Source organism: Entamoeba dispar, genomic scaffold (genome assembly GCF_000209125.1).
Source record: "Entamoeba dispar SAW760 scf_1105229461853 genomic scaffold, whole genome shotgun sequence".
NCBI lineage: Eukaryota > Evosea > Mastigamoebida > Endamoebidae > Entamoeba > Entamoeba dispar.
In genome coordinates this window covers 4,670-14,652 of record NW_001854900.1, presented here as the reverse complement: position 1 = coordinate 14,652, position 9,983 = coordinate 4,670, and the positions used below count along the sequence as shown (strand labels likewise).

Below are 9,983 nucleotides of genomic sequence, written 5' to 3'. Positions count from 1 at the left end.
GCTGGTTGGGCTATAATAGGTGGGGCATAAGGGGTTTCTTGAGAGGGGTCAGAGGGGGCATTTTGAGGAGGGACAAAAGAGGAGTCTAATTGGGGATCTTCTATTAAAGAAGTAGTACCAACACTAGCTCCGCTAACTACTCTATTATCAGCAGTACCACCAATAATAGAAGTAGTTCCGTACTCTCCAATAGTGCGGGTATTTCTTCTTTTTCTTTCAAGAGAGGCAATAGCTTCTTCACGTCTTGACGATATTTTCTAAGTCAAGACGTCCAGTCTCCCTCTCTCGAAGAAATCGTTAATTAAACGATTTCACTGCTTCTCTACGTTGTCGAACACGATCCCCGATCGTTTCGAAGCCAGAAGATCTATGAGAGTCAGTTTCTTTTCTTTCCAACTCTTCATAGTCTTTCTTTTGCATTGTAATTCGTCGTCTTTGGCGTCGACGACGATTTTCTTCATAATTATTAATTTTAATATTATTATTTCTGAATGACATTGATTGAATGGTTATTTAAGATAAAAAATATATAAAAATTAAATTCAAAAACTTCAAAAAGTGTAATACTTCATAAAATTGAAAATACAAAAAGTGTAATACTTCAAAATACGAAAAGAATACCTCAAAAGAATGTACCCAGATGTCAAAAAAAGATGAATTCCATATTCTAAATATAAATATAAATATTGTTATATAAAACATAATCTATTTATATATAAAAGTGTTATATAAAACATAAAACATAGAAATGTTATATATCCCAAAAGGACCAAAATTTCCCACTACGTACTACATGATGCTATCACACTATCGTCAAATTGTACCATAAAAAAATTATTATAAAAAGAAAAAAATAAAATAAATTCTAATTTAAGAAAATTAAAAAAATAAAAATAAAAAAATTAATTATATTATATTAAATTAAATAAAAATTAATAAATAAGAAACAGTAAATCTTAATTTATCTATTTCATTTTACTCAGATGAGATTATATCATTCATTTTCTATTGATTAATTTAATAATTTGTTCATGATGTACTTCTCTATATTCAATTCCATAATATCATTAGTATTTTATTATATCTTTTATGTTGATAATAATTATATCTTTTATCATTATTTCATATCAAATTAAATACAATATTCTTTTATCATTCTTAATGATTATATATTGATTAATCCATTTATTACTACTGGAATTACTTTTACTCCTTTTAGTTTGTTAATTTATCTTATTTTTTTATAAGAGTTCTATTCATTTCAATTTTTTTAGTAAATATCAGAATTACCATTTTATCAATACTATTGTTATATCATTTATTATTCTTATTTGTTTTATTTTATATTCTATATTAAATATCTAGTCTTTTATGAAATATTCAATTTTATTAATTATTTTTTGATTCAATACTATGAATACTTCATTATTTTATATTCTTATTTTGATTCTACTTATTTCATTTTGATTAAATATTATTTTCATTTTATTCTATTTTATTTTATTCTTCATTTTCATTCATTATATTTATTTTATATTTTAATTTATCACATTCAATTTATTTATTAAATCATGTTTATTAATTTATACATTATAATTTAATAATATATGTTTAATTGATGATATTTTATCATTATAAATACTATATTATTTTAATTTATTATTTTATGTAATTAATACTTTCTTAATTAATCAAATGTACTATTTTCTTACATTAATTTTAATTATTTATATTAATTTCATTTTATATTAATATTTATCATTATTCTACTTGTCAACTTCATATCATTCATTTAATTTTCAAATTATTTTATTAAATGAATATTTGTATTATTTAATTTTAATTTATTAATATACATTTCATTAAATTTATTATTTAAATATTTTATTATTTTATATGAGTTATTCTTATTTTATATAATTTGTTATATTTCATTATTTTCATTTTTATTAATTCTTTTATCATATGTTTTATAAAATCTCTTCTAAATTCATTTCTTATTCATTTTTATCATTTCTCTTATTTCATTATTTCAATTCATAATAATTATTATTCTTATTAATTATAATTCATATTCATCTCTTAATAATATTAATCAATCTCATAATTTACCTTTATTATTATATAATCTTTACTTAATGATTTTGAGTGAATATTTGCCTCTTGTATCTTCTTTATAATATACAGATCAATTTTATCTAATTTAGTGATTGACTAATGAATCACAGATACAATATATCTGAAAATATTAATATAATTCTATTGATAATTTTTATTATTTTCAATCATTTTTTTTGAATATTTATTTTGTCCATTATATCATTTTCTATTTTATTAATATATTTTATATCATCATTCTTCTCATATTAAAATACACAATGATATTTGTAGGACTTGGAGTCATCTACAATTATTATTTTAATCATGTTATCGATGATTATAATATTTTATTTTATATTATTACACATTCTTAATATTTACTTCAATATCATTTAATTACATTAATGATAAATTGATTGTTTATTTTAATTACTTTCTTCGAATTATATATGATTTTTAAATTAATATGTATAGAGGTTGAAATAATTTGATTGAATTAATGTCAATATCATTTAATTATTTGATATGATATTTTGATTAATAATAAATAATATTAAAGAGAAAAATAATGTAATCACACATTTTAATTTAACATACTTTAATATATTATTATATGTATATCCTATCTTAATACATTATCTGTTGAACATACATTCAATTAAATTGGATATTGCATTATTAATATTAAAATATTTTAATGAATATATTATTTATTGATGATTCATACAATCATATACTTTCTTTATGTTATAGAATACCTCATTGAATCTTTTTAGATTCAATTTCTTCTATTCATAGATAACTTTTAATAATTTATTCTTTTGATGTTAACTACATCTCTTTACAACCTATTTACATTTTATTTATTTTGTATTCAACATCATTTATTTGTGATTGATGTATGACTTTAATTTTAATATGAATTTAATACATTTTCATTATTATATTAAAACATTATATTTAATATTTCTCTGGTGATTTAGAATTACACCCTTGTAAATCAGTGTTGTTTTTCTAAATACCATCTGGATACAATCACTGTAATATAACAATATTTGAATATATTTAATAATTTATCTCTCTATTCAGTTAGATACTTCCAATAATATCCTTGTATTTAATCATTATGTAGTTTTCATTGAGAGATTGTTTTCAATAAATATTTTATTTCATCATTTATTATTTTAACTCTTCTCTTATTACTCTTCTTTTCTCTTTCTTCTATACTTCTTCTATTATATTTATTATTATTTATTTCATATATCAATTTCAATAATTTAATTGTATCATCATCACTAGGATATTCCATATTTTCATTTCTTTTTTTAATTTAATCTTCTTCTCATTTCTTATCATTAATTTTTTTTTAATACTCTTTTTCTTTCTTATTTTTAATATTATTCTTATTATTATTAATTAAATATTTTATTTGTTTAATTTCTTATTTTATTATTAATATATTCATCTTTATATTATTTATTTCTATTATTCATTTAATTCTGATAAAGTTCTTGTTAATTAATAATTTGTATAATTGAACTTCTTTTTAGATAATTAATTTCATCATTTCAATATCATATATTTATTTTATTGATAATTAGAAATATAATATTTTATTTTATATATTTCTTTTTGATATCTTCTATATTTTCACTTTCACACTTCCATTCTTTATTTATATATTTAATTATTTTATTACATATTTTTTATTGAAATAATAATTAATATATGTTATTATATATATTTCTTTTTTATTTTCTTTTATTATGTCTTTTTATTATCTATTTTATCTTTCATATTGTTTATCATTATTTATTTTAATTTATTGAATATATTTATAATTATTTATTATATTTATTGTTATTTATATTATCTTTTTCTTATTTCTTTTATTATTTCATCTTTTAATCATCTCTCTATATTCTTCTTTATTTATCTTATTCCTCTTTCTTCTATTACTTTTTAATTCTTTAATTTCTAATTTATATTTTAATATATTATATTTAATCATATCAATATTAACTTTTTATCTTCTTTATTCTATTTTTGATGTTTTATTTTTCTTTATTATTTCTTCTATATTAAATCTTATTTTGTTATCTCTAATTCTTCTAATGTCATTCTTAGTAATTCTTCTCTCATAAATTTGATTACACATTTTATATTTGTTTCACTTTCTTCTTGGATTCTTTTTTGATAGATTCCATCTCTTTCTTTTCTTCAATAATTACTCCACTTGACCCATCCCTTTTCTTTAGTGCTTCTATTTTTATCAGAGGTATTGTTTTCTTCTTCAATTTGATAAAAAAATTTACTTGTTGTATGTATTCTTCATAAGATGTTTTCTATTTCTTTTTCTTCTGATATCTCTATCTTTGATTTTTCTTTTATTGTTTCCATCTTATCATTCTCTTCTATCTGTTTCTCAATTTATCTTCTAATTCCTTGCTTTTTCTTTTTTCTATTTCTTTGTCTTTCTTTTTAATTTCTTTTTATTCTTTAATCTTTGTTATTTCTTTTTCTTATTGTTTGATCTTATCTTTTGTTTTATTGTTTTCTTCTTCTTGTTTATTTCTTTTACTTCTTTCTTTAATCTATTAGTTTCTTCTTCCTTTTCTTTTATTTCTCTAAATTCTCTTTCAATGTTCGTCTTTGTTCTTCTTTCTGACAGACTACAATCTAATGTTTACTATTCATTCTTTATATTTCTTTATCTTCTTTTCTTCTCTCTTTTCATTATTTCTTCTTTCTTTTGTTTTTGTATTTCTCTATTTCTTCTATTCTTCCTTCATTTTCTTTTATTTCTCTTTTATATTCTATTTGATTTTATTCTTTCCCCTTTTCATATCTTTTTATTATTTATTTCTTCTCTTCTTCTATATCTTTTTCTTGTTCTTGTATTGTTTCTTCTTTTCTTTAATTTTTATGGATATTTCTTCTTGTTCTTCTTCTTTATTAATTAGTTTCTCTTTCACTATCTTTTTTATCTTTGCAAATCTCTTCATCATTTCTTGTATTATTTTCTTGTTTTCTTGTTTTGTCTTTTCTTCATTGTCTTTTCTTGTAATATCTTTTACATTATTTATTCTCAGAATAATATTGATTAAACATTTTACTTGAATTATGTTATTTGTGTTATAATAATTACTTTTCTTTTTATTATAACTGTGATTATTTGAAATGTACTATTGTATTTATAAATATGATAATTAGTATTAAAGTAATTATGCTTTTATTTTGTTGATAATGATTATATTTATATCCTTGATAATATCTTCTAAATCTATTTGTTGGTGTACAATTATTTATATTTGATTTTCGTGAGATTCTTGTGCTATAGAAATAGATCTTATAAATATAAAAGAAGAATAAATAAAATACAAAAAAAGAAATAAATAAAAGAACAAAAGACAAACAAAATATAATAAATTTGAATAAATTTGAATAAATTTGAATAAATTTGAATAAATTTGAATAATAATAATTTTTGAAAGAAAAGAAATAAATAATGATTAAATGATATAAAGAAAGATATAAAAGATAAGAAATATCATAAAATTGAAAAAAAAACAAAGAAATAATAATAAAAATAATAAAGAGTAAATAATAAATAAAAGAATAAAATATAAAGAAAAAGGTAATAAGAACAAGAATAATTTTAAGAATAAATTATTAGAAATTAAAATAAATAAATAAAATAAAGAAAAGTAAGATAGTTATAATAATAATAATAAATAATAAATAATAAGAATAAAAAATAAGAAGGCCCCGTAGCACAGTTGGTAGTGCATCGTACTTATAGAAAAGAGAAATGCGAGGGTCGCGGGTTCGATCCCCGCCGGGACCACTTTTCTTTTTTTTTATTTTATTAATTATTATTATTAAATATAAAATACAATCTAAAAATTGATTATCATATTAAATCAAAATATAATAATTATAATTATATATAAACTAATTAAATTAAAAATTATTATGAACTAATTAATGATAAAAGAAATTATAATTATAAAATTAATCATTATAGATAAATAAATTAAATAATATATTTTTCAATATTATACTTCATCTTATTGTTATAAATTCATAACATCACTAATAATTAAAATTATATGATTTAATATAATAAAATATCAAATATAAAACAAATGATAATATATAATTACAAATAATACTATTATTTCTTATTTATTATTAACATTTTAGAATAAAATATTTATTCAATTATTATTTATATTAAATATTTTCAATTAACTATATTAATTATTTTTGATTATCTAAAATTAATACTTTCAATTAATCATACAATGTTATAACTACTTTTAATTTTCATTTAATATAATTATATTTCTCTTTTTTATCTTAATGTTTATATATTATTATTACTTTTTAATAAACATTCAATTCATAAATATAAATCATAATTTAATTTTAGATAATAATTTAATATTTCATAAACAATATTAATATACTTTTTCTAAATTATTTGATGATAACATAATAAAAATAAATACTTTTTCTAATGAAATAAAATTAAACTATTTAATTTTAAATTCAATACAATATATTAATAATATTAATATTTAGAAAATTATAAACATACAAAATGAATAATTAAATACATATAATATTTTATAAAGAAAATTAAAAAATATAATACAAAATTTATTATTGATTAACTTATTATATTTAAAATTAATTATTCTTAAATTTTATATTTTCTAAATTCTCTTATTTATTCACTTCAAAAAGTGTCAAAATGAATAATATATTAAATATTATTATATAAAATAAAATTATTAAATAACAATACAATAATTAATAAATAAATTTTAATAAATCATTCATTGTATATAATTGATTATTAAATAAAAAAGAGAATATTTTGATATATCTAAAAATCAATAAAAATAAATCAAAATCTATCAAAAATAAAAATATATAATATTTTAAATAAAATAAACAATAAAAAGATAATTTTATAAATTATTTTTAATATTACAATGAAAAAAATTAAATTATTAAATAAATTTAATTAATACTTCTAAAATATTTAATATTTAATTCTTATTCTATTTTTTATTCATTAATTTAATATTATATAAATGATATACTTTTACTAAATTTATTATATAATTAATTTTGTTAATAAATTTAATTTTCATTTAATATTTTCAATTAATAATAAAATTCTTTATTATTATATTTAAATAAATTTAAATTTATTATATTTATAATATTATTAATAAATTATTTAATATAATAATCATATAAATTAGATAATTAATGTTTATTAATAATCAATTTATATATGAATTATTAAATTATATTTATTAGATTAATATAATAGTATTAAATGATTAATATTCTTATAAAAAATGAAAATTTAATAAATTAATAATAATAAATTTAATCAATTAATTAAATTAAATTATAAAATAAATTATTAATATGAATACAAATATTTTATAATAACAATTTAATTATTATTTTTCTTAGTTTATATATTTTATTTAAAATTTTATTTATTTTTATTTCAATTTTTTATTATTATATTAACCATTTTTTTAATTAATTTATTAAATTATTTTCTTATTAATTTTTACATATTTTCTTTTGTTTGTTTATTTACTCAACTTCTTCAATTGTTGGTCCTTTATTATTATTTTCTTTTTCTGTATTTCTTCCTCCTGTAAATTCATTACTTCCTCTTCCTTGATATATTTTTGAATAAATTCTTCCTATTTCTTTTTCTATTTCTTCTTTTTTCTTCTCATATTCTTCTTTACTTCCATTTTGATTATTATCAATCCATCTTAAATTCTTTTCTATTATTTCTTCTGCTTTCTTTTTATCTTCTGAACTTATTTTATCTCCCATTTCTTTAATCCTATTCTTCATTGAATAACACATATTTTCTATTTGATTCTTTGTTTCTATTCGTGCTTTATTCTCATCATCTTCTGCTTTATATTTCTCTGCTTCTCTTATCATTTTATCAATCTCTTCTTTACTTAATCTGCCTTTATCATTTGTAATAGTAATTTTATTCTTCTTTCTTGTAGTTTTATCTTCTGCTGTTACATTTAATATTCCATTTGCATCAATATCAAATGTAACTTCTATTTGTGGAACTCCTCGTGGTGCTGGTGGTATTCCTGTTAATTCAAATTTTCCAAGTAAATTACAATGTGATGTCATTGATGCTTCCCCTTCAAATACTTGAATTAATACTCCTTCCTGGTTATCTGCATATGTAGAAAATATTTCTGATTTCTTTGCTGGAATTGTTGAATTTCTTCCAATTAATGCTGTCATAATTCCTCCTGCTGTTTCTATTCCAAGTGTAAGTGGTGCAACATCAAGTAGTAATACATCTTCTGTTGCTTTTCCTCCTGTTCCTGTTAATATAGCTGCTTGTACTGCTGCTCCATATGCAACTGCTTCATCTGGATTAATACTTTTATTTGGTTCTTTTCCATTAAAGAATTCTTGTAATATCTCAACTACTTTTGGAATTCTTGTACTTCCTCCTATCAATACTACTTCATCAATATTACTTTTATCTATTTTAGCATCTTCTAATACTCTTGAAACTGGTCCAATAGTTGATTTAAATAAATCAATATTAATTTCTTCAAATCTAGCTCTTGTAATAGATGTATAAAAATCAATTCCTTCATATATTTGATCAACTTCAATATTAGCAACACTTGCACTTGATAATGTTCTTTTTGCTCTTTCACATGCTGTTCTTAATCTTCTAACTGCTCGTGCATTTCCACTAATATCTTTTTTATATTTTCTTTTAAATTCTTCAATAAAATAATTGACAAGTCGATTATCAAAATCTTCTCCTCCAAGATGTGTATCTCCATTAGTTGCTTTAACTTCAAATACTCCTTCATCAATTACAAGTACTGATACATCAAATGTTCCTCCTCCAAGATCAAATATTAATACTTTTTTCTCTCCTGAACTCTTTTTATCAAGTCCATATGCAATAGCTGCTGCTGTTGGTTCATTGATAATTCTCATTACATTCATTCCTGCAATTGTTCCTGCATCTTTAGTAGCTTGTCTTTGTGAATCATTAAAATATGCTGGACATGTAATAACTGCATTCTTTACTTCTTTTCCAATAAATGTTTCTGCTGTTTCTTTCATTTTAGTTAATACCATTGATGATATTTCTTCTGGTGTAAATCTTTTAATTTCTCCTTTATATTCTACTTCAATTATTGGTTTATCATGTCCATCATCAACTACTTTAAATGACCAATGTTTCATATCTTTTTGAATACTTGGTTCACTAAATCTTCTTCCTATCATTCTTTTTGCATCAAATACTGTATTCTTAACATTCATTCCAATTTGATTCTTTGCTGCATCTCCAATAAGTCTTTCTGTATCAGTAAATGCAACATATGATGGTGTTGTTCTATTTCCTTGATCATTTGCTATAATTTCTACTCGATCATTTTCCCAAATACCAACACATGAATATGTTGTACCTAAATCTATTCCAATACCTATTCCTGTATATTTACTCATTTAATGACTTCTTTAGTTCTGACTTCCTTTATATATCATTCTCTTCTTTTGTATCATGTTCACGTGGTTTATTGTTTATGCAAATCTTTCATTCTATCCACTCATTGCTTTCTCATTTCCACGTGTTCTTTTGTTATTTATAACGTTATTTTCTTTAATTATTTTTTTTTCTATTTTATTAAAAATAAAATACAAATAAACATTAAAAATTAAACTATAATAATTATTCTTTGAAGTTTTCTTCAAATGAATTAATCAAAATGACAGAAAGACACATGTTATAAATATGTTTATTCTATTTGATACAAAATATTTATTATTATAAGAAA

At 19.2% G+C, this 9,983-nt stretch overlaps 2 protein-coding genes across 2 annotated transcripts in view, besides 49 other annotated features; both read right to left on the bottom strand.

Moving 5' to 3' along the window:
• Window positions 1–498, bottom strand: part of EDI_175850 (uncharacterized protein) — a gene marked incomplete at both ends in the record, with an annotated part of 604 nt that extends 106 nt beyond the window's left edge. Inside the window, 2 exons of the mRNA XM_001733409.1 lie at window positions 1–257; window positions 316–498. The exon at window positions 1–257 is cut by the window's left edge and continues 106 nt beyond it. Coding sequence (XP_001733461.1) covers window positions 1–257; window positions 316–498 — 440 coding nt within the window. The remainder of the gene's footprint in view (window positions 258–315) is intronic.
• Window positions 460–487: a sequence feature (AT_rich).
• Window positions 499–509: 11 nt separating the features above from the next.
• Window positions 510–543: a sequence feature (AT_rich).
• Window positions 544–668: 125 nt separating this feature from the next.
• Window positions 669–721: a sequence feature (AT_rich).
• Window positions 722–825: 104 nt separating this feature from the next.
• Window positions 826–954: a microsatellite.
• Window positions 955–1,316: 362 nt separating this feature from the next.
• Window positions 1,317–1,402: a sequence feature (AT_rich).
• Window positions 1,403–1,425: 23 nt separating this feature from the next.
• Window positions 1,426–1,547: a microsatellite.
• A 39-nt stretch (window positions 1,548–1,586) lies between these two features.
• Window positions 1,587–1,762: a microsatellite.
• Window positions 1,719–1,893: a microsatellite.
• Window positions 1,788–1,970: a microsatellite.
• Window positions 1,869–2,060: a microsatellite.
• Window positions 1,995–2,124: a microsatellite.
• A 118-nt stretch (window positions 2,125–2,242) lies between these two features.
• Window positions 2,243–2,350: a sequence feature (AT_rich).
• An 86-nt stretch (window positions 2,351–2,436) lies between these two features.
• Window positions 2,437–2,463: a sequence feature (AT_rich).
• A 147-nt stretch (window positions 2,464–2,610) lies between these two features.
• Window positions 2,611–2,715: a sequence feature (AT_rich).
• Window positions 2,716–2,774: 59 nt separating this feature from the next.
• Window positions 2,775–2,815: a sequence feature (AT_rich).
• A 191-nt stretch (window positions 2,816–3,006) lies between these two features.
• Window positions 3,007–3,069: a sequence feature (AT_rich).
• A 72-nt stretch (window positions 3,070–3,141) lies between these two features.
• Window positions 3,142–3,177: a sequence feature (AT_rich).
• Window positions 3,178–3,260: 83 nt separating this feature from the next.
• Window positions 3,261–3,360: a microsatellite.
• A 48-nt stretch (window positions 3,361–3,408) lies between these two features.
• Window positions 3,409–3,514: a microsatellite.
• Window positions 3,515–3,524: 10 nt separating this feature from the next.
• Window positions 3,525–3,599: a microsatellite.
• A 77-nt stretch (window positions 3,600–3,676) lies between these two features.
• Window positions 3,677–3,711: a sequence feature (AT_rich).
• Window positions 3,712–3,811: a microsatellite.
• Window positions 3,771–3,959: a microsatellite.
• Window positions 3,828–4,004: a microsatellite.
• A 15-nt stretch (window positions 4,005–4,019) lies between these two features.
• Window positions 4,020–4,198: a microsatellite.
• Window positions 4,199–4,441: 243 nt separating this feature from the next.
• Window positions 4,442–4,624: a microsatellite.
• Window positions 4,542–4,725: a microsatellite.
• Window positions 4,726–4,789: 64 nt separating this feature from the next.
• Window positions 4,790–4,933: a microsatellite.
• Window positions 4,841–5,024: a microsatellite.
• Window positions 4,982–5,163: a microsatellite.
• Window positions 5,164–5,451: 288 nt separating this feature from the next.
• Window positions 5,452–5,626: a microsatellite.
• A 49-nt stretch (window positions 5,627–5,675) lies between these two features.
• Window positions 5,676–5,857: a microsatellite.
• Window positions 5,858–5,953: 96 nt separating this feature from the next.
• Window positions 5,954–5,980: a sequence feature (AT_rich).
• Window positions 5,981–6,142: a microsatellite.
• Window positions 6,143–6,198: 56 nt separating this feature from the next.
• Window positions 6,199–6,274: a microsatellite.
• Window position 6,275: 1 nt separating this feature from the next.
• Window positions 6,276–6,571: a sequence feature (AT_rich).
• Window positions 6,572–6,597: 26 nt separating this feature from the next.
• Window positions 6,598–6,651: a sequence feature (AT_rich).
• Window positions 6,652–6,765: a microsatellite.
• Window positions 6,766–6,893: a sequence feature (AT_rich).
• Window positions 6,894–7,077: a microsatellite.
• Window positions 7,078–7,184: a sequence feature (AT_rich).
• Window positions 7,185–7,186: 2 nt separating this feature from the next.
• Window positions 7,187–7,364: a microsatellite.
• Window positions 7,299–7,453: a microsatellite.
• Window positions 7,342–7,525: a microsatellite.
• Window positions 7,526–7,575: a sequence feature (AT_rich).
• A 2-nt stretch (window positions 7,576–7,577) lies between these two features.
• Window positions 7,578–7,735: a microsatellite.
• On the bottom strand, window positions 7,729–9,654 carry EDI_175820 (heat shock 70 kDa protein, putative; the record flags this gene model as incomplete). Its single annotated transcript, XM_001738981.1, has 1 exon — window positions 7,729–9,654. One exon carries the CDS (start codon window positions 9,652–9,654, stop codon window positions 7,729–7,731), a length of 1,926 nt encoding a protein of 641 aa, XP_001739033.1.
• Window positions 7,836–7,986: a microsatellite.
• Window positions 9,655–9,799: 145 nt separating the features above from the next.
• Window positions 9,800–9,882: a sequence feature (AT_rich).
• Window positions 9,883–9,960: 78 nt separating this feature from the next.
• Window positions 9,961–9,983: part of a sequence feature (AT_rich) that runs on past the window's edge.